Source organism: Falco cherrug, chromosome 3 (assembly GCF_023634085.1).
Source record: "Falco cherrug isolate bFalChe1 chromosome 3, bFalChe1.pri, whole genome shotgun sequence".
In the NCBI taxonomy this organism is placed as follows: domain Eukaryota; kingdom Metazoa; phylum Chordata; class Aves; order Falconiformes; family Falconidae; genus Falco; species Falco cherrug.
The window spans coordinates 46,129,324-46,156,361 of record NC_073699.1 but is presented as its reverse complement, the minus strand read 5'-3'; the positions used below and the strand labels follow the sequence as shown (position 1 = coordinate 46,156,361).

Genomic DNA, 27,038 nt, shown 5'->3' with positions numbered 1-27,038 from the left:
TAATACCTCTGTGGAGTTTTGGGTTTAGTGTTCCTGTAAGGAAAGAGAGAGAGGACTCATAACAAACATCCTAATATCTAGTAGTCAATATGAACTCTGGTTTTTCCACTCTCCTTTTACATCTCCTTTCTCTCCAGATGGCCCTCCATCCACTTGCATTCTGGTACTTCATATCTTTTTTGGCCCTGGAAGACTATGATAACTGTGATAATACTGTAATTTTCCTTACGTGTGAGCGTTGAATGATATGAAGTGCTTTATTTTATTTTTGGAAGAAATCTTTCTGTACCAGCCAATTGTTGCTAAATATAATGGGAGGCTTATAATGTACAGTGTGTGTTTGAATTTAAAATGACACCTTACCATAAAAGGTTGACATCACAGTTTACTTGTACAGCTGTATATGAAAAATACAGTCATTAAAACTAGTCTAAAACTTTGGGCTTTATAGTTGTTTCTCAAATCTTACTCAGTTTGTTAATGGGGTATTGCAAATGTTTACTGGGGCAGGCATTGTCAGTTGTGGACATAGGGATAAACACCTACGATACTTGAAGACTACTTCATTTTAAGTCTTTCTCTCTGCTAGTCTCCTTTGAAATACTTGGGGAAAAGTTGTTGAAAATCAGATAAATCAGTAACTAAGGCATTAGACTGGGATTTGGGGACTCTTTGCTGTCTGACACAGGTTGCTTGTTTCATGTATGTATTGCCAGTATTGCTGTTGGGTGTGCTTGAGAGGTGCTCTGCAGTGGTGGTGAGCAGGGGACAGCAGAGCAGTTCTTGCAGTTCCCTGGCATGCTGTACAACATCACTGAAAAATGTTACTGGCAATGAGGGGTAAGTTATAAAGGGTTGATTTAGACACACCTCTCTGGTTCTAATATAGTATTACAATATAAAACAAAATTATACCTGATATCGCTGTAGGCACATCTGATATAAGACCTGTGTTTAGGGTTTTTCACATTTTACTATAGGTTCTGTAAAGAACAGCTGGAGCTATGATACTAAAGATACATGCAGTAAAGATAAGATACTTGATGTTTGATAGAAGAATGTTAATCAAACTGGTTGAAGAACTGAAGTATGATCTAATCATTATAATTAAGAGTTATCTCAATTGGTACTGCTGAATGAGGTGTTTGTCCACAGGAAAGGAAGTGTGGGGTTATTGGTTGGGTTTTTGCCTTTTTTTTTTTTTTCTCCTCCCCTCCAGTTCTAATGACTCTTTCTGATTTACTTGTTAGTTTAGCTCAATTACTAAAGGAGCTGGGAAAAGGCCTACCTGTGACGTGCCACAGATAACATATTCAAAGTCTTTTTTCATTTGTTGCTGTGACTAAAGAACTAGAGCTTGAGAAGTATCTTGCACTCTTTGACATAAATGGATCTTGGGCTGCATATATAACATCAAAGGCTTTTTAACAAGTCTGTGATTTCAAGCCCACTTTGTCATGCTGCAGTTAATAAAATACTGCAATGGAAAGGCCATTTGGAGAAGTGCTGTCTTCACACCTCAGCAGAAAAATAGGGTTGATTACTGACAATCTCTTTTGGTTTTGTATCTCCCATGTATCCGTTAAGATTTCTTTGAGTTGGTGGTTTCAACCTGTCTGTATATCTCTGAAGTCCTCTGTAGATAGCTTTTAGGTGGTCTATTAAGAAGAGCTGGTTTATACGCTAAGCATCAATATGCGTATGGGAAGGTTTTAAAAGAGAGTTAAGAGAGTTACATCTCTGTTACTAGAGGCTTACAGATTAAAAAATAAAAAAAGGGGGGGGGGGGGAATAGACAGAACAGAGTTCTGTGTTGTAATGTAAATCTTACCTCAGATGGGATCTGCTCAGGCTGGCGTCTGAAATGACGGCAGTTACACCTCAGTGTAAAGCAAAGTGTAGGGTCCCCCCGTCCTAGCAAAGTGTATTGGGACCAGTGCTGTTCAGTATCTTCATCAAGAACATAGAGGGATTGAGTGCACCCTCAGGAAATGTGCAGACTACACCAACCTGAGTGGTACGGTTGACACACCTGAAGGATGGGATGCCATCCATACAGACCTGGACAAGCTGAAGAAATGGGCCCATATGAACCTCCTGAGGTTCAACAAGGCCAAGCATGCAAGGTCCTGTGTCTGGGTTGGGGCAACCCCTGGTATCAATACAGGGGCATGAAGGGTTTGAGAGCAGCCTTAAGGAGAAGGAAATAGGGATTACTGGTGGATGAATATAAGCTGGCCATGTGCACTCACAGCCCAGAAAGCATGACCAGCAGGTTGAGGAGGGTGATTCTGCCCCTCTGCTCTGGTGAGACCCCACCTGGAGTGCTGCATCCAGCTCTGGAGCCCTCAGCACAGGAAAGACATGGACTTGTTGGAGCAGGTCCAGGGGAGAGCTACAAAAATGATCAGAGGGCTGGAACACCTCTCCTGTGAGGACAGGCTGAGAGAGCTGGGGTTGTTTAGCCTGGAGAAGAGAAGGTTCCAGGGAGACCTTATTGTAGCCTTTCAGTACTTAAAGGGGACTTTTAAGAAAGATGCAGACAAGCTTTTTAACAGGGCCTGTTGTGGTAGGACAAGGGGTAATGGTTTTAAATTAAAGAGGGTTGATTCACATCAGCTATAAGGAATTGTTTTACAATGAATGTTGTGAAACACTGGAACAGGTTGTCCAGAGAGGTGGTAGATGCCCTATCTCTGGAAACCTTCAAGGTCAGGTTGGACAGGGCTCTGAGCAACCTGATCTAGTTGAGGATGTCCCTGCTTATTGCAGGGGGTTTGGACCAGATGGCCTTCAAAGGCTCCTTCCAACCCAAACTGTTCGATGATCTCTTCAGGGGGGAGTCCAAATGGTGAGTTCTGTATTGGCTGATGAAGGTGGTGTAGCCTTATCTCACCTGGAAGTAATGGATTGTACAGTGCCACCTGTTTTGGAAAGGTTTTGGAAAGACTGAAGAGAACATATAGTAAAAATGTATTTGCCTTTGGATTTGAAGGATACTGGGCATAACTGAGCCTTTCTGTGGAGTTGTGAATCTTGCAGTGGAGTGATGGCATGAAACCACAGTTACCTGAGTTGTTTGGCAAGTTAGTATTAGTAAGCCAGCTCGAAAAAGATGGCTTTAGCCTGTGATATGTACCCTCTGTGTCTGTTAACTTATTCCGTCAGAGAACCTTTGAGTAATTTGAGTCAGTGGGAATACACTAATGGGGCAGGCAAACCCAATCACTGTTTCCATTTGACAGAGTGGAAACCTGCAGCCGGGTAGCACCTGGGTTTACCAGGCAGCCACAAACCTCCTCCCTCTTCCGCCTCTGCTGCCCTGGGCAGGCTCCTGCCTGTGGGGTGCTAGCCTCAGGGGCCCTGCCTTGAGAAGGATTAACACTGTGTGTTCCTCCACTCCAGCACATTTTCTTGAAAGCCAGCTTGACTTCTGTGCATTTGTATGTCCTTAAAAACGCAAAAAGCCTTTGGATGTAATCTTCTGTTTTGCTTTGTCTTTTAGTATATCCAAAATATAACCACTGCAGCTTCAGAAAGTAAAAGTTAACTTTCTGCATTTAAAGGGCTTTTACTAATTATGTCTAATTGGATAACCAAAAGTTCTCGTGCAAACCTGTAGGGACTCCTACATAAAAAGAATATTAGCAGTGCACATGAAAATACCTACCTTACTTAGTTCAGTCCTAGAAAACAACCAATTTATTTCTTGCAAGTCACAAACACAGATTTACTTGGATCTTGATCAGCATATTTTCCTTTTAACTCAGGAACATACTCTGTGAGTTGTAGATGCTTCTGTTCCTAAGTAAAGCAAAGAAAATGGGGGGAACAACAACAGGGGAAGACACCATAACTATTGTACAAGAAAACCTGCACTCTTAAGTAGTTGAAGTATGATCTGCAGGTTGTCTTGCTCTTTCAGACGTACCAGTAGGTGTAAAAGATAAAAACTCATGCTCCTTTCCATCTCTTCTGTCTCTACACCAACTTGTACAAATTTAGTCCCAAACAAAGCACTCCTGTAAACCACCTAAATGCCTCAGTGGCTGGGGATGGGAGAAGGGGTTTACATGGTTAGTTAACTGGCCTGGAGAGCCATCAAAGCAGGCCAGGGGTTTCTGGTGTGGGAGCACTAAGGTAATTTCTATGGAAAACTACTCTATTTCTTTTTTTTTTTTCTTAATTTGTTCTACCTTCATTTATCCTCTTTGATTCAGATCCCTTGTATTTTAGGGATGTTGTGTGTAGGGAGCCCTTGAGGAAGATCAAGTTTTCTAGCACAACATTAGAAAGAAATGAAATTCTCTTGGGAGCCTTTTTAGTTGCCATATTCCTGTTGCAATTTAAGACATGCTCAGCAATTGGATACCAGCATCTCCTGCACTAACCCACTCCTTACAAGTATATCACTAATACTAAAGTAGCATAACTGTGTAAATGAACAACTGATGACCGGTAATTTCATAAATTGCTTGCTTCTACTTTTCTCAAATCTCTATCATCTGCAGTACCTAAAAATAAAAATGACTTCTGCATTGTTTTGGGAGAATTGTCCAAACCATGGAATAGAAGCAGCTGCTGCAAAAGGACACTGGGACTGTGACATCTTTATTTAAAAAGTAACCCCTTCTGTTTTAAACAGCACTGTTGCCTTTTGTATGATAATCATGATGTGAATGAAGACAATTTCTAGTCAAAGAAAGGTGATGTAAGTGCAAGCATTTGAAATCATGGAGGTTTTCCTTGAAGTATCTGAGTAGTCACATTCATAGCTGTGATGATTTGAGGATGTGAATGAAGTAAGACTGACAAAAGGGGTAATACTTAAGGGTTTTTTTCTGACTATATTGGCCAGTGTAATTATAAGAGCTTTTTGGGTAACCAACCCCTTTTTTCGGGTTTGAAGGTAAAACTTCCGTGACCAGAAGCTTCTCTTACCAGTCAGTCTGCTTAGTAAGGATTTTCTTCCCCTAGAAAATCAAACAGAAATGGTTGTTCTAAGCATATTTAACTCATTTCTGAACTAATATGTTCAGTGTTTGTCATATTCCAAAGTATATTTATTAAAATACATTCATTTTTTAATCTAAACAAGATTTTTGCTGTTGATTTTTACTGTCACCATTTATTAGGAGCAAAGTACTTGTAATGGTTGTCTGGGCCATTGAGTTGAGCCTCTGGCTGTCACATGTACAGTCTTAGAAACTGCTTATCAAACTTCAATTTAAAGAGCACTTGGCTTTTGCTCCCCGTACTCCTTTTTTTGAAATTCTTACACCAAATCAGATTACTCTGAATGTTGGAACAGGTATCTGACTTCCTATCCTAAATTTATTAGTCACTGGTTTTATACCCAGTTTGCTCTGGTGCCAATTTTACCCATATTAATTCTTTTTATTTCCTGTATTAGGATCTGCCAATGTTTTCATAAAGAGCAATCTGTCTAAAGTAAGTGAAATGCCCTTTAGACTTTGCCTTCAAGATAATCTGTACTGTGTGTGAGGTCTCGTTGTTGATATAGATGATAATTTTGTACAGTGCTCTATGATGGCACAGATACTTTCCTGGGTTTACTGGGAGCCATCTCGAGAGGCACTTTGACATTTTAATTTTCTTCTTCTCATTGTACGTTGCACCAGTTGTTTATAGACATCCTATGGTTAAGTAAAAACTTTCAGTCTTCAGCTACACAATTTTATGTAAACATAAATGAATACCAAATCGGGTAATACCATAGTAGAAAAATTACAAATACTGAAGTATTTCAAGTTTGGAAATGTGTATAAAATGCTAGTTAAATTTCTGAGGGCTTTGCGCTGCTGTGCTTCATTTCTTTGATAGTGTTTTGAAGTTGTGAGATGCCCACAACTAGGATTCTGAGTAAGTGCAAGCTGCTTTACTGCTGCTAGCCTTGTAGCTGCGTAATGCTTAAACCTTCCTTTGCAATAACACTTAGAATTCTGCAGTCCTTTTACCACTGCTTGAGCTCAGGGCTATAATGGAACCTATTATAGAGAAAAGGTCTATGACTTAGCCATTGAGCCATGCAAACTCTTGGCTTCTTTAATTGGCACCATTAAATCTTTAGTAGTTTTTCTCTTGTAAAATAGATATCGTTGGTGTAAAATGCATCACTGCTGAAGTTATATTGTGCCTTTTGCCCTCTGATTTCCATGAGTTGGTCAACTATAGGTGTTTAAAAGCTAGTTAATTGGAGAGGATTTTCTAGGATTGCTGCTTTTCCATAACTGTTCAGGAGTGTATCTAAAAATGTAGAGAAAACCATCACACACATTGTTTTCAGGTTCTTTTCCTTTTCTGTTTAGAGACAGGAGATGGAAAAGAAAACCCTGCCTTTCCATCATGTTTTGTTTTATCTTCACAGAACTTTATTTAACCTGAGGACTTCTTCTACATGCCAGGATGGAAAGCGTTACTCTGAGTATGTAGCTAGGGAAGAACCCACACCATTTAGCTGATTTTTTTTTTTTTTTTCTGTTGCAGGTTGGTTTTGTTGGTGTCTTTTTTGTATATATATTGGAAAGTGAATATGGAAACACCTGTAGTTTGGGAAGAGGGTCACACATCAGTAGAGGAAACTTAAAGAACACTGGAAGTTAAATATTTGAACAGACATGTATATATATGTAAATATATATGTATGCAAGACAAAAAAAAGTAGCTTTTAACTTGTGTTGTCTTCCCACATACTTCATATGTGACACGTTAGAACTTTCAAGTATTTATATTGCTGTAAGCATGAATGCCTCTGAAAGGGGTGTGATGAGGATACCCAAAAAACTAATTGTTCATTACTGTCTGCAGAGCCTGCCTTGCTTATATCTACAGTTGGCAAAAAGGTTTTGGTGGTTATGTTTTTATATACTTTGTTGAAGTATCAAGAAACAACAAAGTTACAAAAATGTTAAACGATGTAATTTAACACACATTTTAAGTGATGGGGCTTACAGTGATAGCAAGCTGCAAAACGGGATGTTAAGAACTGAAGTAGGGCTGCAGTACATGTTCTTTGTACCAATGAAATAGGATGTAATCTGTGTATGCAACCATGTTTTGTCTGTTCTGTTTCTTCTACTTCTGGAAGGTCTTCTGTGGGTGGAAGTAGCTGTTTAATTTGGTTTTATTATTTGAGGTATGGACCGTATACTGTCCAGTAAATCTAATCATGAATATCACTGTATCTTGTGAAACAGACTGACTCTTCCTACAAACAGTGTCTCTCTTCTGGCAAAGAATTAATAGCTAAATGAGCTTCTTTATGGTAATTTAATTGTAACATAGAAAAATCTCAACAACCACTAATTCATTCATCTTCTAAACTGTCCTACAATGTGTATTCTCCATTTTACATACAAGGAAACCAGGACAGAGGGACAGGGAGTTGCCTGAGGCCAGAGTGATAGACGTGGGATTTGGGGCTTCTTAGGGTGTGTTATGCTGGGCTGAAGCCAATAGTTATCCAAGCAGGTACTCTTGCAGTCATGGTTGGGCACTTCTCAGTAAGAGGGTTCGTGGCAAGTCCTTTGATGGAGAACTATGTTAGAAAGAAATGAGTATGGAATTTAAAAGAAAAAAACCCACCCGAAACACAAAACCCCTTCAGGAAAATAATAGAATATTATCATGGTGAGTTGAGGCTGGTGGAAAAATCTTGCCTGATGTTCACTGCTCTATCATAGACCATCTCCTTGCAGTCTTTCTTTTTTCTGTACTGAAGTTTTCAAGGTAATATGAGCCTTCTCTTCAGGATAATATCTTAGTCATTCAGATCTGATTTAATCTAGGAGTCTCATCCAGCCTGTATGCTGAATGAGGCAGAAATTCTGGAAGTAACTAGGGAGGACTCACCCTGTGAAATATTACTGTAAAAAGTCAAGTACTAGGAATTAAATTTGTTTTGTAAGTGACACTAATGACATTTATTCTTTTGTTTTCAAGTATTGGAAATACTTAATAATTTAGACTGCCATTTTAAAAAAGAAAAATGTGTTTATAGTAGTTTTTCTTAGAGTTACAGTGAACTTTAATTATGTTTCCAAGAGAACATTGCATGTTTACTATTTCACTTGCAAGTTGACTCATTTGGTCAATGTCTGAGGAAAGCTTTTGAATTTCTGCTGGACAAGAACAGTTTAAGGTGGGGATAAAAATAGGTTAGAAAAGTCACTCCAACTTACTAGGTACAGCTATTAGAAATAAAAGTGGTAGTGGGATTTTTGAGTTTTGTTTTTCTCTGGTTATGTGGAACTTCTTTGTGACTAAGGAAATGGCATTTAGAATGTCAAAACAAAATGTTGACTTCTAAATAATTCTACATTGTGAATCTCCTAGTACAAAGTGTGCTCACCTGGACTGTGAGACTGAAAGAGCAACAAGTAAAAACACTTGGAGAGTTGGAATAGATGTAAACAGTGGAGACAGGACGATTGATCTACTGTGGATATAATGATATCAAAAACCACCTACCAAATACAGCCTTTTTGAGGAACTTCTGAGATGAGGCCCTCTTAATCAGAATAAGTCAGCAAACTTCGATTGAAAGAATAAATGAGTAATTGTAAAAGTTGGTTTGACTGGTTTAGCTTTCATTGCCTTGGTGCTGTTTTATGTATTTTACAGTATTAGAAGTCCATGGGATTGGAGAATTCTGTGTGGTTGTTAAAATTTGTAGCAGAAAAGCCTTGAGTACAAGTTATAGTTAAAATTACACAGGGGAAAAAAAAGGCATCAGCTCAAGTAACGCATCAAAAACATTTCATCTTTTGACTGTGGATACCGTGCAGTTTCACCTTGCAGAGGCTGTGGATGACAAGGGACGAAAAAGAGTGTTGTATTATTTGTCTAGTGGGGTCTGTTGCAAATCATCCTCATTAAAATAGTGATGAACTAAAAGTTTGTGAGCACCAAACTGAAACGAAAGTGTGGTATCTGTGCTTGTAGTGTTTCTTCTAATGCTTTAAGCTCATCTTTCTTAAGCTGGTACACTCTATCTGCAAGGTATCCTGGTGAAATTGAAAAAAAAAAACCCACCAAAACTTGCTGCAAACCATGGAAGAACTCGGGATGTTTTATTATGTAATAAAAGTACTTACAAGTAGTATTGTGGGACTTCAGTGGGACCTCCTTTCTAGGGACAGGAGTAAAAACTCAGGAGTTAGTCCTTTGTTGCATCAGTTGAAATCTTAAACATCTAAGACCATTGCCCTTTTCTTGTGTTATTAGAATGTGATACATATTTATACCTTTGGGGAAAACTTGGTCTTTTTTTGTAAAGGCTTGCAGATAGGAGAAGTAATAAAGTTCTTAGTAAAGGCTGTCTATGAATTGCATCCTCTTTTCACCAACCTCTTAATCTGGTGCATGTTTGTCATTAAACTGTCAATTGATATTTTTTATATATATATGTGCAGGCCTCTTAAACATGCATGTTTAGAAAGTCTAGAATCTGAGCTGGGGGAGCTTTTAAAACAAAAATGCTGGGCTTTTGTTTTCTGAGGTATATAAGGAAAGGCTTAGGAAAATGATAGAGAAGTTATCTCTTACCTAAAATCTTCCTAATGTATTGGAAAAAAAGTGTATGCTAATAAATGCAACTGCCTATAAATATATTTGAAAGCATTTTGCTGGTGGTTGCTACATCTTACTGTTTCATGAATGTATGAAATAAAGCCCTTCAGTTGCTCATTAATATTTATGAGACAGGGCTTGGTGGGCAGCTGAGATTGCCAGCTTGTCTCCCAAGAGCCAGCTTTCCCCAGAGGTAGGCTATAGATCCATTGAAGGCCCTGGCATTAGAGAGCCCTCAGAAGAGAGGGAAGAGGCAGCCCTGGGGCAGGTGTGCATGGCAAAACAGAGCATGGCTTCCCATGAGAAGGCCAAAGGAACTGGCTATGACTTGTATCTTTGTAAGGCTTTCCCAGGCTGGTAGGGAGAGACTGCAAGATGACCAAGCCCAGAAGAAAAAATACATATGTGTGCACTGGTTGCAAGTAAACAGAATGGGGCAATACACATTTAAATCCACGCTGCTCCTGTCTGTGCTCATCTCTTTTTCCTGATGTACTTCCTTACAGTCTTCATTGCAGTTTGGTCCTTTTGATTCATTGTTGAAAAGCATTTCATGTTGTTACTACAAGCAGCAGACTAGTAGGGCTCACCGTATGTCCGTCAAACAAGTGGTAATTCTGAAGCTTGCATTTACTTGATCCTTAAGCGCTGCACAGCAGGTAGGAGAAATAAAAATTTCCTGGCCTGCTAGTCTTCAGTTTCATCTAGTAAAAAAAAGAAAACCCAAACAACTGCTTTTCTCCCTGTTGTTGTTCTCCCTTCCTTAGATTAAAATGCACTTTATTTGATATAAGGTGTGAGACAATAAAGTGTACTTCATGTGAATTCAGATAAAGCATAGTTTATTAGACTTTTTGCAAATCACTTCTGAATTTACGTATACACCATATTTTTTTAATAGTTTGTATCTTACGTAAACATGCAAGATATATACATGTCTTACTACCTTTCACCTTATATTTTTTACAAATATAACCTGTTAAATAAGTTTTCCTATTAACTCGTTTGGGGGTTAGAAGGGGTGGGGTGAAAAAGTACCAGAATAGAAACACTTTTACTGTTGTGGCATGTAGTGCTTTTGCTGTTACTGCTTGCAGCAGTAAAAGCACGGATGGAACTTTTTTGGTTGTCTGTGGTCAGAAACAGCAGTGTTTGTACCACATATGCTAGTCTTTGATTTTCTCCTTAGTCATAAACCTGATGCTCTTTGCTCTTTGTCACTGTGATTAAGATTTGATAATGGTAGAGAAATGTATTGATAGAAGTAGATGCGAGCTAATTAAGGTCCTTCTTAAAATGGTTCAAGAGTAACTTTAAGTCTTTTGTAGAAAAACGAAATTTTAGGGGACTCTTGTTGCTTTAATTACCGTGGGCAGGCTGGAAGTGCTCAATAGATAGTCAGACAGGACAGTTTTGTCAGATTTTCTTTTTCTGGGTAGGTAACAGGGTGTTAAGCGGAAATTGTAGTTGATACCAGAGCATCATAACCCGTAGTGATGGCAATGCAGTGTGATGTAGGAATGGGTTACCCTTCAGAGAGGATAGATTTCTATGTATTTGACATTCCGTAACTGAATGGAGGGAATTCTGCTGGCAGAGGGAGGCGGCTACACGTGCAGAGCAGTACGCTTCCCCTCTTCCCTCAGGACCTTGGATTTCAAAGTGTGACTGTGAAACGTGCCCAAGAGAGGGAGGATGTTCGCATTTTGCTGTTTCAGAGGAACTGTTTTGCTTTCACAGTGGAGCTGAAGTGCTGTGGGGAACATGGAGGCAAGGCCAAGAGCAACAACTCAGCCTGTATATATGCTAAAAATGTTTGGTTAATCTTTATAGTGCTTATGTGTTCAATAATAGCAGTTTCAATACTACTGTTTCAGTTGAATATGTGAAGGCCTTTCCTCTCCTATTCACCCTTTCTTGGAGAAGCTGAAGTATTGTACTAGGTCTTCCAGAAACCTTTTCATCCTGGCGTGTTCTTGCTTTGCTATGTGACTTCCCTATCTTGCCTGGAGATGTGCAGCTACCACCTTGTTTTAGAGGGATTGGAGAAAACTGGTGGTAAACCTCCTGGATATTTCTCTGATCCAGGGAATTCTCTGGTAAGCTCTAGGTACCTTGATAGCTGTGCTTGGGTGTAGCTTCACAAAGAAAATATCTACATTTTTGCATACAGGTCTTACTTGGCACAGAAGTAAAGTGTTAAGAAAAAGATGCTTATAGGCCATTTTACAACAGAGCTCTTGCTGTTGTGCCTGTCATTTTCCTACTGGTGATATAGACTGCATAGCATAAACTCTGCAAGACTTCTGTGGTAAAATTCACATTGGCATGTTTCTGGCATGTCTGTTGCTTGATAATGGAGCGTACGCAGAAGTGAGGTTTCCTTTGTCTGTGGCTGTGCAGGGAAGGCAGGCTTGAGGTGGATGACCTGTCAGCATGAGCAATATGGCTTTTGCCATTAGAATTCAGTACCTAATTGCCCCACACTTTCTATGTGTTTCTACAGCTAGAGCTAGTAAAAACTGGCCAAAATCCTGAGTTCTTGAACAGTCTACATGGTGATGATGGAAAGTCTGGCTACTGTTGTGTAATATTTAGGACTGCCTCACTTGCATTAGGAGCAAAGTAGTCTATAGCAAAAAACTCTTAATGCTTTTTTCTTGTGGACCATCACAACAGCACTTATATACAATCCCTATGGTAGCTATTGCAGTTTCTTACCTGGAAAGCTAATGTGGACGATACACACTTTGTTATCATAGGAGTAGCTGTTGTCTGAGATTCTGATCAACCCTGATGTTGATTCTGATTGATGGACAGGAATGTAAGAGCTCTCTTACAGGACAAGTTAGTTGTTTTTGAGCTGTGAACAATGAGCACTGGCTGATACTCCATAGGTTTAGCAATATTTCTTACTTTGTGAGCATGAAATAGCATTGCTACGTGAGATTACTGTAAAAGATAATGGGATCTTTGCTTTTTGGATGGCCACATTAGTATCATTCATATTTTGTAATCTGTGTTACTCCACAGAGTACATGACCAGAATAAATTCTAATGCTGTAGCTGTGCTGAGGTGCAATTAAAGAACTCTATATTTTGTATAGCATGTTTTTGTTCTTCCACATACATTAATTGGGGGATATTTTCAGCTCCACCAAATCAGCACTGAGTGTACTTTTGCAGTGGTGGCTGAGGGCATTAAGATTAGTTTTAATCACTTCCACTCCACTGTTAGGATGCTGCTGGCATCAAAATTCTCATTGTTTTGACTCAAGAGTTTTTCTGAAAACTTCAGATCGGCAAGTTTTAACTTTTTATTAGTTGCACCTGTTTTTTAAAGATGGTCTCCATTACTAGTAACAGAGCAGGAAGACTTAGGAAAGTCTTAAAATATTCTATTCTGTTCTGAGGCTTGCTTAGGAAATAAAGTGGTATTGCAGCAGCACTTCACTAAAATGTGAACTTTTTTCATGCAAAGTGATTTTTAACTGTCAAGTTATGTCTTGCTAAGAAGGTGTTAATAGAACTTTTGTTTTCCATACATCTTCATCTGTGTTTTGTAGAAGTATAGCAAGGGTGTTGGTAAACTATAAGGTTCCTTGTTGAGTCATATTTGAAAAATCGACTTCTTTCATTCTCATTTGGTGTGATGCCTTTCCCTTTAGTGTGGAGAAGATTAATGACACCACTTGTTGGTTTACAAATGCAAGTTGTCACTTTGGAACTACAATTTTTTTTGAAGGATTTCTGAAGTATTGAGATACCAGTTGTTTCTAAACAGCATCATATTGCCCAAAATATTTTAAGGTAGTACCAAGTATTTCCATATAGTGAAATAAAAAAAGACATACATATCTTCAGTTTAAGGTGGTAGTGTCACAGAAAAGGGAGGGGATCATCACTCACAATATAGGAGAAGAATCTGATAGGTAAAACAGATTTTGGAAAGAATTCTCAGTGTGCAGGTAGTCTTGAGCATGTTTCTGGACATTAGCTACTGTAGGAAAAAATCCTGTACAGCTGTACTGTTGTTAAGCGTAGGTACTGGTACTTTGTTGCAATTTCAGAGGTGCTGTTGATCCCATTTTACTCTGGAGTTTTTACTGATATGTTGAGCTTTGCAGATGGATGATGTCTGAAAAATATGTTGGTCTAGAAAAGCTGAAGCATGCTTCAAATCAAGGGAGTACCAAGACAAGCCTAATGCTGAAACTGTTGAGACAAGTTGAGAATTGCAGGGACAGAGCAATGTATCGAGACATGACACGGAAACTTTCCAAGTGATTTGCTTGGAGGATAGTCAAGAGTAGTAGTTTGTTTTAAATAACCCAGAGGGATGATAAATACTTTTTTCATTAACCTTTAAAAGGAAGCATCGTGGAGCAATTTCTGCATGGGATGGCTTTTAATGCCTTGTGGACTGCTATCGGGAAGGACCCAAATTCAAAATGAGCGATCTGTACAGCACTAGGTTGAGCTGCTTCCAGAAGCAATGCTGTAGTCTGTCTTCTGTTTTAAAAGACCTTCCTTTTGCTGCAGGTTGCTTTTCCCGAAGTGAAGGTGATAATTTAACAGGACTGCAGTTGCTGCAAATAAGAATATTCAGTAATGATTTACCTAACATGGAATTATCCATTGTATAGCTATCATATTGGAAAGGCTTGTATTTTGGAGCCAGTAGGAACTGACGGAGCACTTGCTCTACTGTTACTCAACTCAGCTAATAAACCAATGTTCAAGAACATTTAAATGAAGTGTGGTTATAGTAGATCTTTTTTAAAATATGTAAAAGACCAGGGAGTCTGGAAATACCTGTGAGGGAAATGCAAGTAGTCCTGGTAAAAAGTTTTAGGTTTTGTTTTGTTTTGTTTTGTTTTTTTGTTGTTTGGTGCTGATGTTCAAATTTCACAGAGTTAGCTGAGTCATGTCGCATACTTTGCTGCTCTGGCTTCATACTTCTTAAAGCTCAATATTGGCTCAAGTTGCTGCTCTGCTAGGGAAGCAACACTCAGCTACTTTCAGTGCTTAAGTACAGTTGATTGTGATTCAATCCTTGTTCAAGCAACAGTAAGATTCTCCTTAACCTCCCTCCCTGCCATTAACCCTCACTGGATTAATCCTACATCCTGTCCATCTTGCTACTTCACGTTAACAGGCCTGGTTTGAGACAGCTATATGGGCTGCAGAGAATGAGCTTAACTCTAAAAGCACAAGAAGCTGTGAAATGCAGGCAGCTTCATTTTTAATTTTTCAAATCCTGATGATACTTGTTTGGAAGTTTAAAAATAAGTTTGAATTCCAGAAAAGTGAGATTTTTGCATTCCAGAATCAATTTCTCAAATATTGTTTTCCTGTATTATGTGCTTGGCTATTGTTGGATTTTATTGATAACGCAAAAGCATATTACTGTTCTGGGTAACCTGTTGAGCTGCAAATTATTTTAACTCCTTTGAGTTCCTGAAGAATCTGTTCTATTCTAATAAGCTGCGATCTTTAGGAGTGTCCTGCATTGTGATATTGCATGTTAATAGCATTGATTAACTGTCAAGCAGTGAAATTGATGAGAAAATGTCCATTGTAAAATCAAATGATATTACTGAAGACCATACCATGCTGCTGGTTAGGGAGGTGACTAGCCCCAGTAGTCGGTGGTAGGAGTATTAATGTGAGCTCCAGGTTTTTTCACATGATTAAAACAGGCCATCTGTTCTTTGTTAAATGTTTACAAAAACAGCTTTTCTCTAAAAGATATAAAGAGATGTGGGTCTAGTAAACACGCCAATATTTTTGAGCACCTTTTTCACCTTATTTCAAATAATACCAAAAATAATACTGCTGCAATATCAAATAAGATGAATACCTATTTGTGCTTAATCTTCACTGCTTTCTTTCCTGTGGAAGATTAAATTCTGTACCAACATACTAAATTATGGCTTTGTTTCTACTGAAAGTGCAGGAGAAGTGATGATTTTGATTTCTGTGAAGTATGGAGATAATTTTTTTCAGTCTTTTGGTAAAAACTTGTAATGTACTTTTTTAATTTTGTAAATGGAAAATGGGGTTCTTTCATTAGAAATTGTGACCCTGTAACTGGAGTTAATCCTTTGTAGATTTAAAGAAGTAGAACTATTTGAAATAATTCCCTGTGGTAGGCTTAATCTAATATTTACTAGTGAAAGCCTGTTCTTTTTTCCTTTTCTACCTTAAGAAAGAGCAGATAACTGGTTTGGGGTAAGAAAATGCATCTTTCAAGCTGTTTCCGATCTCCTTTTCTCACTAGGTTTGTGCTGCTCCTACACAGCTTCACACTAGGGAGCAATGTGGGGTTGTCAGTTAGGGATAAACTGTTTTAGCATATTGGGAAAGTGTAGGCACAGACTTCCTAGAAAAATAATCACACCCGTTTCTTTGAAAGAGTGCTATACTTTAAATGATCACATATAAGTGATTTACAAAATGTGCCAAACTGCAAAGGGAGTGGAATATGGCAAAAGTAATGTATTTTCAAGTAATGGGAGATATAAGTGAAGCCTAATTAGGGCAGAGTTGGCTTTTTGTAGCTTGATGTTTTGGGGACGATATGAATAAAAACCATAGTATTTTAATTTGCATGCTTGGTAGTGTATATAGCTTGGTACTGTAAATAAAAGGCAGTAAGGTTTTCTTCTTTAATATTTGTTTCATGCATAACATTTGAGTCTAATCTATAGTCTAAGTTGTTTCAGAGCCTGTGAATGAATCTTGTGGGTAAGCTCTTTGAGGTGGTAAAAATCTGGATTTTCATAAGATGACATCTTCCAGAATGAGTTACTGAGTACTACAGTGTGACAACAATCGCTGCTGCCGTTCTCGGTGCTTTACCTTCTGACCAGACCTTACATTAAAACTACAAATGTCAGATCATGAGGGGCTGACATAGCTGTTGTAGAGACTTGGAAAGCTGTCTGCCTTACCTTCAGATTTCCTTATAACTGCACTAAAAGCTGTTGTTCAGACTTCTAAAATAAGCAAGCAAACAAACAAAAAAAACAACCTACAAATCTTAGAAAGGAGACAAGTATTAATTTTTTTAAGTAGATTGAAAAGATAATGAGCATACACAAGCATGTATAAAACTTCATATTGATTTCACTGACACAGTCATATCTCCAGTGAAGGTACAACCTTGAAGATTTTATAGAATTACATTTACTTGGCCTTACTGGATTTCTTGTGGTTTTTAATATTTGTTGGCTTGGCTGCTTCACAGGCTTAAGACAAAGAAAAATAAATTAAACTACCAATTCTAGTTTATTCTAGGAAGTTGTGCCTTATACACAAGCTTGTAGATAGTTGTAAAAGTCTCAACGTGGCAAACAAATGCTGTACTGCCAAACACAAGGTACTTGCTCAACACAAATTTTACAAACCATGGAAGGAATAACTTGCATTTCTTCTAAGTTAGATACAGCAAGTGAACAGTATATAAAAAGAGGACTGAGTATGGCAGTGGACAGCTCAGTGAAGACTGATGAAACTTGCACACAAGGTCTCTGAAAAACATAGGTGAGATGTGAAATGGCAGATAATATAGAAATATGTTGACTACCTTGGGAAAATGCAGGTTAAAAGTACTGGTCTGAAAACCTATGTATAAGAAGTACTTACAGGTGATCTGTGTGACATTCCTATCTCTTCCAACCTAAAAATAAGTGTTAGACAGTACAAATACGTAATGGTCTGAGGGAGAAGACAGTTCTGTTCTGTGTCACAGAACAAATCTGAGGAGACATTCAATTCAATTCAGTCAACCAAATTCAAAACCAATTAGAAGATTTTAAAATAACTCGACTTTATGTAATGCATAATTGGACTGTAAAACTCATTGGCACCACGGACTTCCTGGGATCAGCATTTTCTGTACAGATACCCAGTCTCTGTGAACTTTCCAGCATGAAGATAGGCAAGTGTTTGGTGACTACAAATTTCTAGAAGAGGTGTTGGTTCATACTTCAGGATACGTAACGTAAGATTGCCTTTGAGGTGAGGCCGATTGATGTGGCGCTAATGCAGTGGGTGCATCAGGTTTGTGTTAGAGTTGAGCTTTCACTGCAACTAAGGCCCTGTTGCACTAAAAAGCATCTTAGTAAACAGGTGGAGGATAGAAACATGCAGAAGTCACCCTGGAAGTTTTTGGTTCAGCCACATGGACCCAAATCTTCAGTTCGTCACATAGGCCACCTTCTCTTGTCCTGGAGTCTCTTCCATGAAGAACTGTAGCATCAAGCTTGTACTGTTGAAACCTCTCCCAGACAGCAATGAAGAGTTGTTTTCACTTCTTGACAGCCTTGCTCCTTCTGCTGCTTGGGTCGCTTCCGAGTATCTGAGTATATTCAGGGAACAGCATTTTTTTGCTGCTGTAAAGAAATGCTGAAAATAGGACTGCACTGGTTCACTTTGTTTACATTCAGAAATCTATATTAATATACTTGGAAAAATATATATGCATTCACTTTCTTGTATAATGATATTAAGAATTTTACTTCCTAAATCTTAAGTGCATTGCTTTTTAGATGCAGGTGGCTGAAGTGTATTTCAGTGTATGCCCATCAGTTCTTCTTATGCTCAGGGACTGGATTTACAGTCATTCATCTGCATGCTTGCCAGTCCTAAGTAAGTGCAGTCTGAAGAAAGAGTGGAGAAAAGGAAATGTGGATAACATCACAAACAGTTACACAGGCACTGCTATTCCTAAAAGTAAAATTCTGATATGCTATAAACCTTTCTTCTCCCCAGTTCGATTGATCAAACATCTCAAATGGCTAGACTTTGTGACCACAGCTAATAGGGAGCTTTTCTGCCTAGAATCATCCAGACTTAATTTTTAGAAAAGTGAAAAGGAAGAGAGAGAGAGAAGATGGGAAAATGATCTGACTGTATATGCAGTTGCAAGAGAGCATCAGTACAGTGTCGTGCTATTATTTTTCTTCTTGAGAAGCGCTGTTGTCCTGCATTTATAACCATGGGCAGGCTGTGAGGAGAAGCAGGTTAGAGCTTTGATATGCTGCAAAGTCATGGTAGATCTTAGACAATTTTTCACTGCAAACTCATAGATCTTTGTGTAGAAGAGAACGATTAAGAGGAGAAAAGTTGCAGATATATCCAATATGTTTAGTCCAGGCACTTGACATTTGTGTAATTAAATGTAAGTTTTCATTTTTTAAGTCTGGTATAAACCTGATGCACTATCCAGACTTTGAATTGGGATGTTTTTGCAGGTTCACAAACACTTAAGGTAGTTCTCTGTCCAATCTGTAGCAGGAACAAATCTGTTTGTTACAATTAGGAGCTGTGGATCTTTGACATAAAATGTAACATTATATTATGTTTTAAAGTGGCTTAATCCTTCATGTACTGATCAAAATACCTTCTGTTACAGCTGAACCAATGTAAATTGCTTTGATTATTTTCTTTATAAATACAGCCTGTGAATATACTTTTATTTTCCTTTGCATGTCTAGAAACAAACTTTAAGAATTTTTTTCCTGGAGGACAAAATTCCAGTGCAACTAAATAATTTGTAACAAGTTACTAATTCTACTAACAACTATTCTGAAATATTTGAAATAACAATTGATTTCCTTTTGCATCTAAATGTTGACAGCTGTAAATATTTTCTGTACTTCTACTTTATATACCAGCTTTAGAGTAATTTGCCCTTTTCTGGTTATTTTGCTACTGGTTTAACTGCAGAAAGCTTTGGGTTTTTACTGGTTTACAGTGTTTCAGATATGCTACTAGTTAATCTTCTGCTTAGTATTTTCTCCCTCTGTAACCTCTTGCTCCAAAAGAGCAAAGTTCTAGAAATCAAGGTTGCAAATCTACAAATTTATTTCTGTTTGTCTCTCTCTCAGCATTCTCCGTCGGAACCCTTTTTAGAGAAACCAGTGCCGGATATGACTCAGGTTAGCGGACCGAATACCCAGCTAGTGAAAAGTGATGATTATCTGCCATCAATTGAGCCGCAGACACAGCAAAAGAAAAAGAAAAAGAAAAACAATCATATTGCTGCAGAAGGTCCCAGTAAAGGTTTTGGTAAGGAGGACTTTCCTGGGGGACTTGACAGCCAGAATCTAAGCAGGAACTCAGTGGATTGCTCCCAAGAAGAGAAGAAGAAAAAGAAAAAGCCCAAGGCAAAAAAAGAACCTAAGGATCCTAAAGAACCCAAGGAAAAGAAGGAACCCAAGACCCCCAAAGTCCCTAAGACCCCTAAAGAGCCAAAGGAAAAGAAAGCAAAAAATACCGCGCCAAAACCCAAGACCAGCAAGAAGGCTAGGTAAGTCAGGAAACTTCTGTACGCAATCAGAGAAAACCAGTCGTCTGTGGGATTTCTAGAGCATCTGGTCTAAAAGGTGTGGGTGGAGAGGAAATCTTGTTCTATCGTTTGCTTGCTACTATCTACAGCATCATGTTTTTGAGGAACTTGGGCACATTTCTCTTGTTTGGCTTTCCTGTTTATGGCTTCACAGTTATTTTAAACAAGCTGGAAAGGCAGAGGGTTAATTTTTCTTTTCAAGGCATAAAGATTTCTGGATGCATTAGATTTCAAAACTAGCTCTTTCTCTTCTGATGTTCATCTGTCCTCATGTGTGGTTTGTGTATTAAGAAATTAAATTGCTTCAATGTTAACGTAGGTTTGACCAAATCCAGAGATTAAGACTTAGAGTAAAAGGTTTGATGATGTTTTTCTCTAAAGTTAGGTACTTAGCGTTGTTACAAGTTGTACAACCCTTACAGACAGTGTTTTAGACTGACACAACCCATGGGCTATAAGCTCTGCTGTTAAAAAGGCATTTTTATATGGATATTGATGTATTCTCACTGTAGGGACTACATTCATTTTGCTATTGCATGTAAAGACAGTTTTCATGGCAGAAAATCTTTGTGGATGGACCAGATGCTTCAACCCTGTTTCCTAACTGTTTTCATTCAGCATCATGTCCCTTTATCAGGATGGGCTTAAAATGCTACAGAGTAGTAAGAGAAAGAACAAACTGCTGTTACACATGAGTAATGCGTCATAGATAATAACACAGATTCTTTCCTTACCCCTCAATTCCCTAAACACCATCATTATAAATGCCTACTTGAAATAAAACTGAGAGGAAAAAGACATTAAAGCTTTTTCTTTTTTTTTTTCATTTGTACCTAGAATTTCTTACAACTGTTCTGAATTTGATCCAAACATCTGAATCTGTTTTTCAAGATGTGGCTAGTGTTATAAAATATAACTTCCAGATGGAAGCACAGCCAGACTTGGTTAATCCAAATCAGTTTGCAAAATCCATTTGTATTAGGGTTTAAAAATTGCAGTTAATGAATCAGCTTTGCATATATTCTACAAGGCTGACTGTTGGTTAGGTTTGATATAGCTATATGGCTAAATGAGGCACGGACAGTAAGACGTTACTTGTTCTTTCAGTAAGAAAGAGAAGTTTCTATATTGGCAGAGATGATGTTTCCTGAAGGATTTATAAATGCTGGCTTGTAAAATCAAATGTTTCCCTGAACGGGTTATATTAACATTTCAGTAAATTACAGTTGATCAGCCTATCCGTATTGCAGAAGTTACTTCGGCTGCATTCCGGACTGTTCCAAGGATGGGGTTTACATACATAGCAATTCACATCTTACAAAATCTCTCTTGTCTATCTCCTACTATGTGTTTTTGAAACCAAAATACTGTATCAGCTAAAGTAACCGTTTTGTTCCATTTCCCTATACTCACAGGTTTAAAGGCTGACCAGGCCATATTACTTGGTATTGAGCATCTCCCAGCAATTTTTGCCACCAGAAATGAAAAAAGCTTTACTGCAGGACTTCCTAATTAGTGCGGTTTTACAAGGTCTTGACTACAGTGAAGCTTTGTTTAATAAGCAGTGGTTAGAAGGAGTCTGCCTCAAAAACATGCATGGGTTCCTGTGCCTGTGCTGGATGTCAGACCTCAGAGCTGGTCTGTCCCATCCACTCAATCCTAGTATCTCTTTGCGCATCTTCTCTAAATCTTGGGACATGCCATGCAGGTTAAACGAGCAGCGTTTCCTTTGAAGGAACAAATCACTGCTTGCTTAGTTGTATTTGTAGGAGAGTCTTTATCTTCTTTCCCTACAGTGACTCTTGTCCCTGGGTGGTTGTGTTTGTAGGAGTCTTTTATCTTCTTTCCCATGCAATAACTCTTGTCCCTGGGTGGCTAGATGACTTACAGTGTTCTAGTAAGTACTAAGCCCTGTTGTTTTACCTGTGAGAGAAACATTTTTGGAGCAGCATTAAGAGCATTTGCTGTTCTTATGCTTACTCAGGGGTGTGGAGAGAGTCCTACTTTTCCTATAATGGGCTCGTGTCTCTGTTACCAAATGCTCTCTTGAAAACAAGGTTATTCTCATTTTGTGGTCTTGTCAGCTTCAGTATCAAACTTCTCTGAAGAACTCTGAAGCTGTGTTGTGATAATGTGCTGCCAAAGAATTTTAAGTTGGTGAAAGAAACTTGCTTACTTTGGTAACATCACAGACTGGAGAACCTGTCCAGTGACAGATCATTGAATCAAGTTTTCAAATAAATCAACAGTCCAAACGTTTAATCATTTGAGACACAGTATTTCAGCAGCACTGACTCCAGAAAGGAAGTATTACAGTAGCCGAGATGAGTGAGATTAATGCAAGCTAATATAGATTATGGATGATTATGTAGAAGTAAAATACTTTGATAAAGTTAGTATCTGGCATGTGTTTACTATTACTGTTTCTATTGCTCAGTATTTTCCTTCTAAGCATTGAAAGTAGTGTGATTTTTAATTTCTAAATGCTGTGCAAAACTAACGGTTTTCATTCCTGAATAAGCTGATCAGTTTTAACAGAAGAGTTTTGCACTTACATAAAATTCAGGTAAATAAAGACAGACATAGAAAACGTATTCATTGAAGAGCCACAGTTTTTTGGATAGAGCATAACAAGTCCTTGATAGTTAATTTTGACACAGGCTGTATTAGGGTATACACATAGATAAAAAATCCAGTCTTTAAGTCTCTTAAAACATTTTGTTTATTACATTTTTGTAATTTATTATAGCTCATAATATAACCCTGTTATTTCAGTTCCAGTTTTGACTAACAGTATAATCCTTTTTTATTACACAAACAACAAAACCCCAGAAACTTTTAGCTTTCACATCTCCTCTATCTTTGGTGTTAGTTGTGACAAAATGAGCAGCCTGCCTCACTGAAATGCACCTTCATGTGAGGGACAACAGTCAGAATGGAAGAAGCTGATTAATTTCATGCTTGTCTGAATTGTGTCCCCCATAGCATCTTAAAAAGAAAGAAAACACCCAAATGGGCTTCTGGTACATTATACTGCATACTTGGTGATCTTGAAAGAAAGATCACACAGTAATATTGTACTGTTAAAACTTCTAATGAATCCTGCCAATACAGAATGACAAATACAGTGGTGGCTAGAAAAAAAAATATATTTGCAAAACAAATCTATTGTGGAGCAAACTAGATGGGTCTGAAAGCAAAATGTATGTATACCTAGGATCACAAATAAAGGGTTTTTATTAAATAGTGGGAGTGCTAAGGCTTAAGTATTCTGTGGGCTCTTAATGTTACAGAGCCAGCTTCAGGTGCATGCAAAGTAGGCAGCTTTTTCTAAAAGTAAATGGACAGGGAAAGGGAAGTAGTCTCACTGAATTGCAAAGTCATGGTTCAGATGTCTGTTCCTCCTGTGCCTGTCCCTGGAGGAGATGAGGACCACCTGTTTGAGAAGATCACACTGCAGCACAGCTGATCTCTCTCCTGCTGCTTCCTATGAAACCCTAGAGAGTGGCCACCGATTACAGTGGGAGAAGCAGTAATTATTTGTGAGGGCCAAATGGTAGCTTTTTGCAGGAGCTTGTCCCTCCTCCCATCTCCTCAAAGCAGTGTGCTGTGCTTTGCAGGGCTGCTCTTATCTTTTTTGGCGCACAGATGCGCTGTTTGTTGTATCGGAAAGGGGATGGCTCCTGGCCGCGGAAGTGGGAAGAGGCTGCTGCACTGGGGGACCGGTGTGGACAGCAGCACACAGCACCCTCGGGAGCTGGAGGACAGGAAGCGAGGTCCCGGGGCGGTGGTGGTAGTTTCCACTCCCGAGCTCAGATCATCCTGAGCAAGGCAGGAAGGGGGCTGCCTGTGGGATAGAACAGGAAATCGTGCGAGATTTCCATGTGCGTGTCCACTGAGGCTGTTCCTGTTCACACCTTGTCCTCACCTCCCTTTTGAACCAGCTCAGCTGCCAGATACTTACCTTTGCTGCAGGCAGGCCTTGTGGGCTTTGCTGTTACCAAAGCATACTCAAATACAAATTTGGCTGAGTTTTCAGGCTGGAAAAAAACTTACTGTGCTCTTTTTTTTCCCACATTTGTGACATGTAAAAACTGATCTGAAAAATAAAACCCAAAAGGTTTTGATTACACTGGGAGGTTTTAAAAAAATAAATTTTTCCTCAGGTAAGGCAGGTAGAGAAATTCTTACAGCTCTGACATTTTGTGAGGGTGGGATTATTTTTTTTAATGGTTTTGATGCTCCACAGTGGATGTGTAACTTTTTGTTTTCCCTAAGCCAGGTTGTAATCATGATTTTGTCACAGGACAGTGTTCCCAAACAGTGAAATAGTGATCAATAGTCTGTCTGACTTATTTTATGTCTTTAAATTGTAGAAAAAGGCATAATCCAAATCCTGATAGCCATCATAAATTACACTAATAAACAGATCTGTCAGTTACCCAGATCAGGTGAGGTAAGTTGCCCAGTGTAAACGTACAGGCTAATTACTTCCCCTCTTAATCCGGCAAAGCATGCCATGCCTTTTGGGGTATTCTTGAGTTGGATGGTTTGGCCTGGTAAGTCCTATAGTTTGACCTAGCTCTGTAGGTGGCTGCTTGACTAACTGACACAAAACACTTTGTCAGAGTTTGGGTGCTTGTTCTCAAATTGTAATTCAAGCTTTCCTTTCAGTTGTCCTACTTACTGTTTTCCTCCTCAGCCCATTTTCCTTCGTGTCATTCACCCGTCTGGCCTTCTGCAGGTTGTCATCTTATACATCCCCTTCGGTCAGTATGCTGGGCAGTCCTTGGGGATAAGAGGATGAAATCAGAAAGTGGTGTTGGACAGCTAGGTCGTACAGCATCTCATCTGTCGGTGTTTATATCACTTGAATAGAAGGACTAGCTTTAGGTGACAGTTTTAAAATATTTTAGTGTTTTGTGTGTGGCAAATAGTACTTTCAGTCTCTCACAGATTTCTAGTTCTTGTTTTGGGACTGGACACTAGCTTTGCTCTAGTGGGACTTGGCTGAATTCTGCAATCATGCGTGTGTGAAAACAAATGAGAGAGAGTTGTCTAAATGTGTATATTACAGTTTGCCTGCCTGGCTGCCAAATTTGTGAAGTACTATCAGATGCGCATCCAGAGTTAAGCATTGACACGCAGACCCTAATGGCAATGGCAGAGTCTCTTAAGATCAGGTTTTAACCTGCCTGTACTTACACGTGGAAGGGTAATTCTAGTGCAGGCTAACATCTTTCCTGAATGGCCTGAGTATGATCTGCTGGGAAGTGGGAAGGCTGAGTCAAAAGTGGGTACATGTAATCATCGGGACCAAATCACATTGGCTCAGTGGGAAGTTGGAGAGGAACACTTGCTGACAACTGGAGGAAGCTGGTGCTCCCACTGGCTGGGGGAAGCCTCCTGGGTGCGTGATGCACTGGGAAGCAGTGTGTTGCCTCCCTCAAAGGGATGGTGCTGTTCCTCTATGGCTTTTTTGTACTTCACCTTCTTTTCTTTCCTTGAAAGAAACTGTAGCTGTGCATTTAAAAAGAGCAGTTCTTCTGCTGAATTTAGAACTTAAAATTTCCTGGTGGAGCTGCACACGGGCTTTGTTCTTCCGAAGTTGGTGGCTCTTTCGTGTGTCCATTTCTAACTGGCCTGGCGAGGGGGCAGATGTGAAACTTGCGTGTGAATCACTTCACCAGCATCTGTGATAGCGAGAGTGACTCGGTGTGCTGGGGCATGGCTCGGGGGTATATATAGGTCACGAAATACTCTTAGCTTGAAGCCCCTGCCGCTGCGAGCGGGGAAAGGTCTTAACAGAGGCTAGAAAGAAACCTTTGTCGGGGTGGACCTGCCGGCAGTGCCGGAGCCGCTGGCGGGGCCTTTGTCTGGGCCGCGGCGAGCGCCGGGGAGCGCGATGGCGGGCGGGCAGCCCAGGGCCGGCGGGCCCTCGTTAGTGCGGCCCGGCCTTTCAGCAAATTGACGTTCTATCAGACCTAGGCCACACTATTCTTCCCGACTTTAAGCCTGTTATTCATAGGCGGTGGTGCACCCGGGGCACGGTAACGATTACTAAACTTAATTGCGCGCCTTGCTCTGATTTACGGGGGTCAGGGGCGCAAAGCGCCCGCCTGTCAGCTCACTTCACCTGGCGGCCGTCCAGCGCCCCGACAGGCTTACCTTTGATTTGAACAAATCCGAGAAATATGTAAAGTTTGTTTGTTGGTTGGTTTGTTGTTTGGGGTTTTTTTGTTGTTGGCTTTTTTTCCCCTTTTTTTTTTTTTTGGAAGCGGTTTCGCGGTGATTTGATGAAAGGCGGCGGGGGTGCGCGGGGGAGCGGGGCGGGGGGGCACAGGCCGCGGCCGCGCAGGTGCCGGCAGCGCCCGGGCGCTGATTGAGGGAAGCAGATGGCTGCAGTCGGTGGCCGCCAGCCAGCGGAGCAGGTGCTGGTCACGTGGCCGCGGGTTGCCGGGGCGACGGGAGCGCTCTCGGCGCGCGGATGAAAGGCAAGGGGCCCCGCTTCAGCTGCGGCTTTGTGCCATTGGTGGCAGCTAGAGCGGAAACAAACGCCGCGAGGGGAGCCGCGGCCCGCGCGCGGCCCGCGCCCGAGGGAGGCCGCGAGGGAGGGAGGGGGGAGGGCCGGCCGCGCGCGCCGCGCCTCCGCCTTTCCCAAGGGCTTGGCTCGTGCCCGCGCTCTTCCCGCGGTGTCAAACTCCGCGCCCCTCCCCCCCTTTCCTGTCTTTTTCTTTTCTCTCTCTTTTTTTTTTTTTTTTTTAATTGTCACAGTTTGAGGTGTTTTTTTTGAGAGGAAAGCTGTGTTGGCCCTGTAATTTTTCAGTGATACAAAGTCATTTTAAAAACTCGCGGTCTTCTCACTTGTCAGGGTTCTTTTTTCTAAATGTATTTTAAAATCAGCATTAGTTGAAACGCAGGCAGTGAAAGAGGATGATGCCACAACTGTGTTGTCCTAGTCGCAAAGTGACATGTAACCATATTTAGGGGTTTTACATTATGGCTCCAGAACACGCTTTCAGTGGGCCAGTGCACTGATCAACATGAACAAGCTTAAAGCTGGTGTTTGTTTGAGAAGTTCCGGGGCTGG

General features: G+C 39.9%; 1 protein-coding gene across 4 annotated transcripts in view; it reads left to right on the top strand.

Moving 5' to 3' along the window:
- The window catches only part of CHD7 (chromodomain helicase DNA binding protein 7), a 127,894-nt gene that overhangs the window by 50,479 nt on the left and 50,377 nt on the right, over positions 1 to 27,038 (top strand). For all 4 annotated transcript variants that reach the window (XM_055704495.1, XM_055704496.1, XM_027811100.2 and 1 more), the window contains exon 3: positions 19,488 to 19,909. In XM_055704495.1, the coding sequence (XP_055560470.1) occupies positions 19,488 to 19,909 (422 nt within the window). The remainder of the gene's footprint in view (positions 1 to 19,487; positions 19,910 to 27,038) is intronic.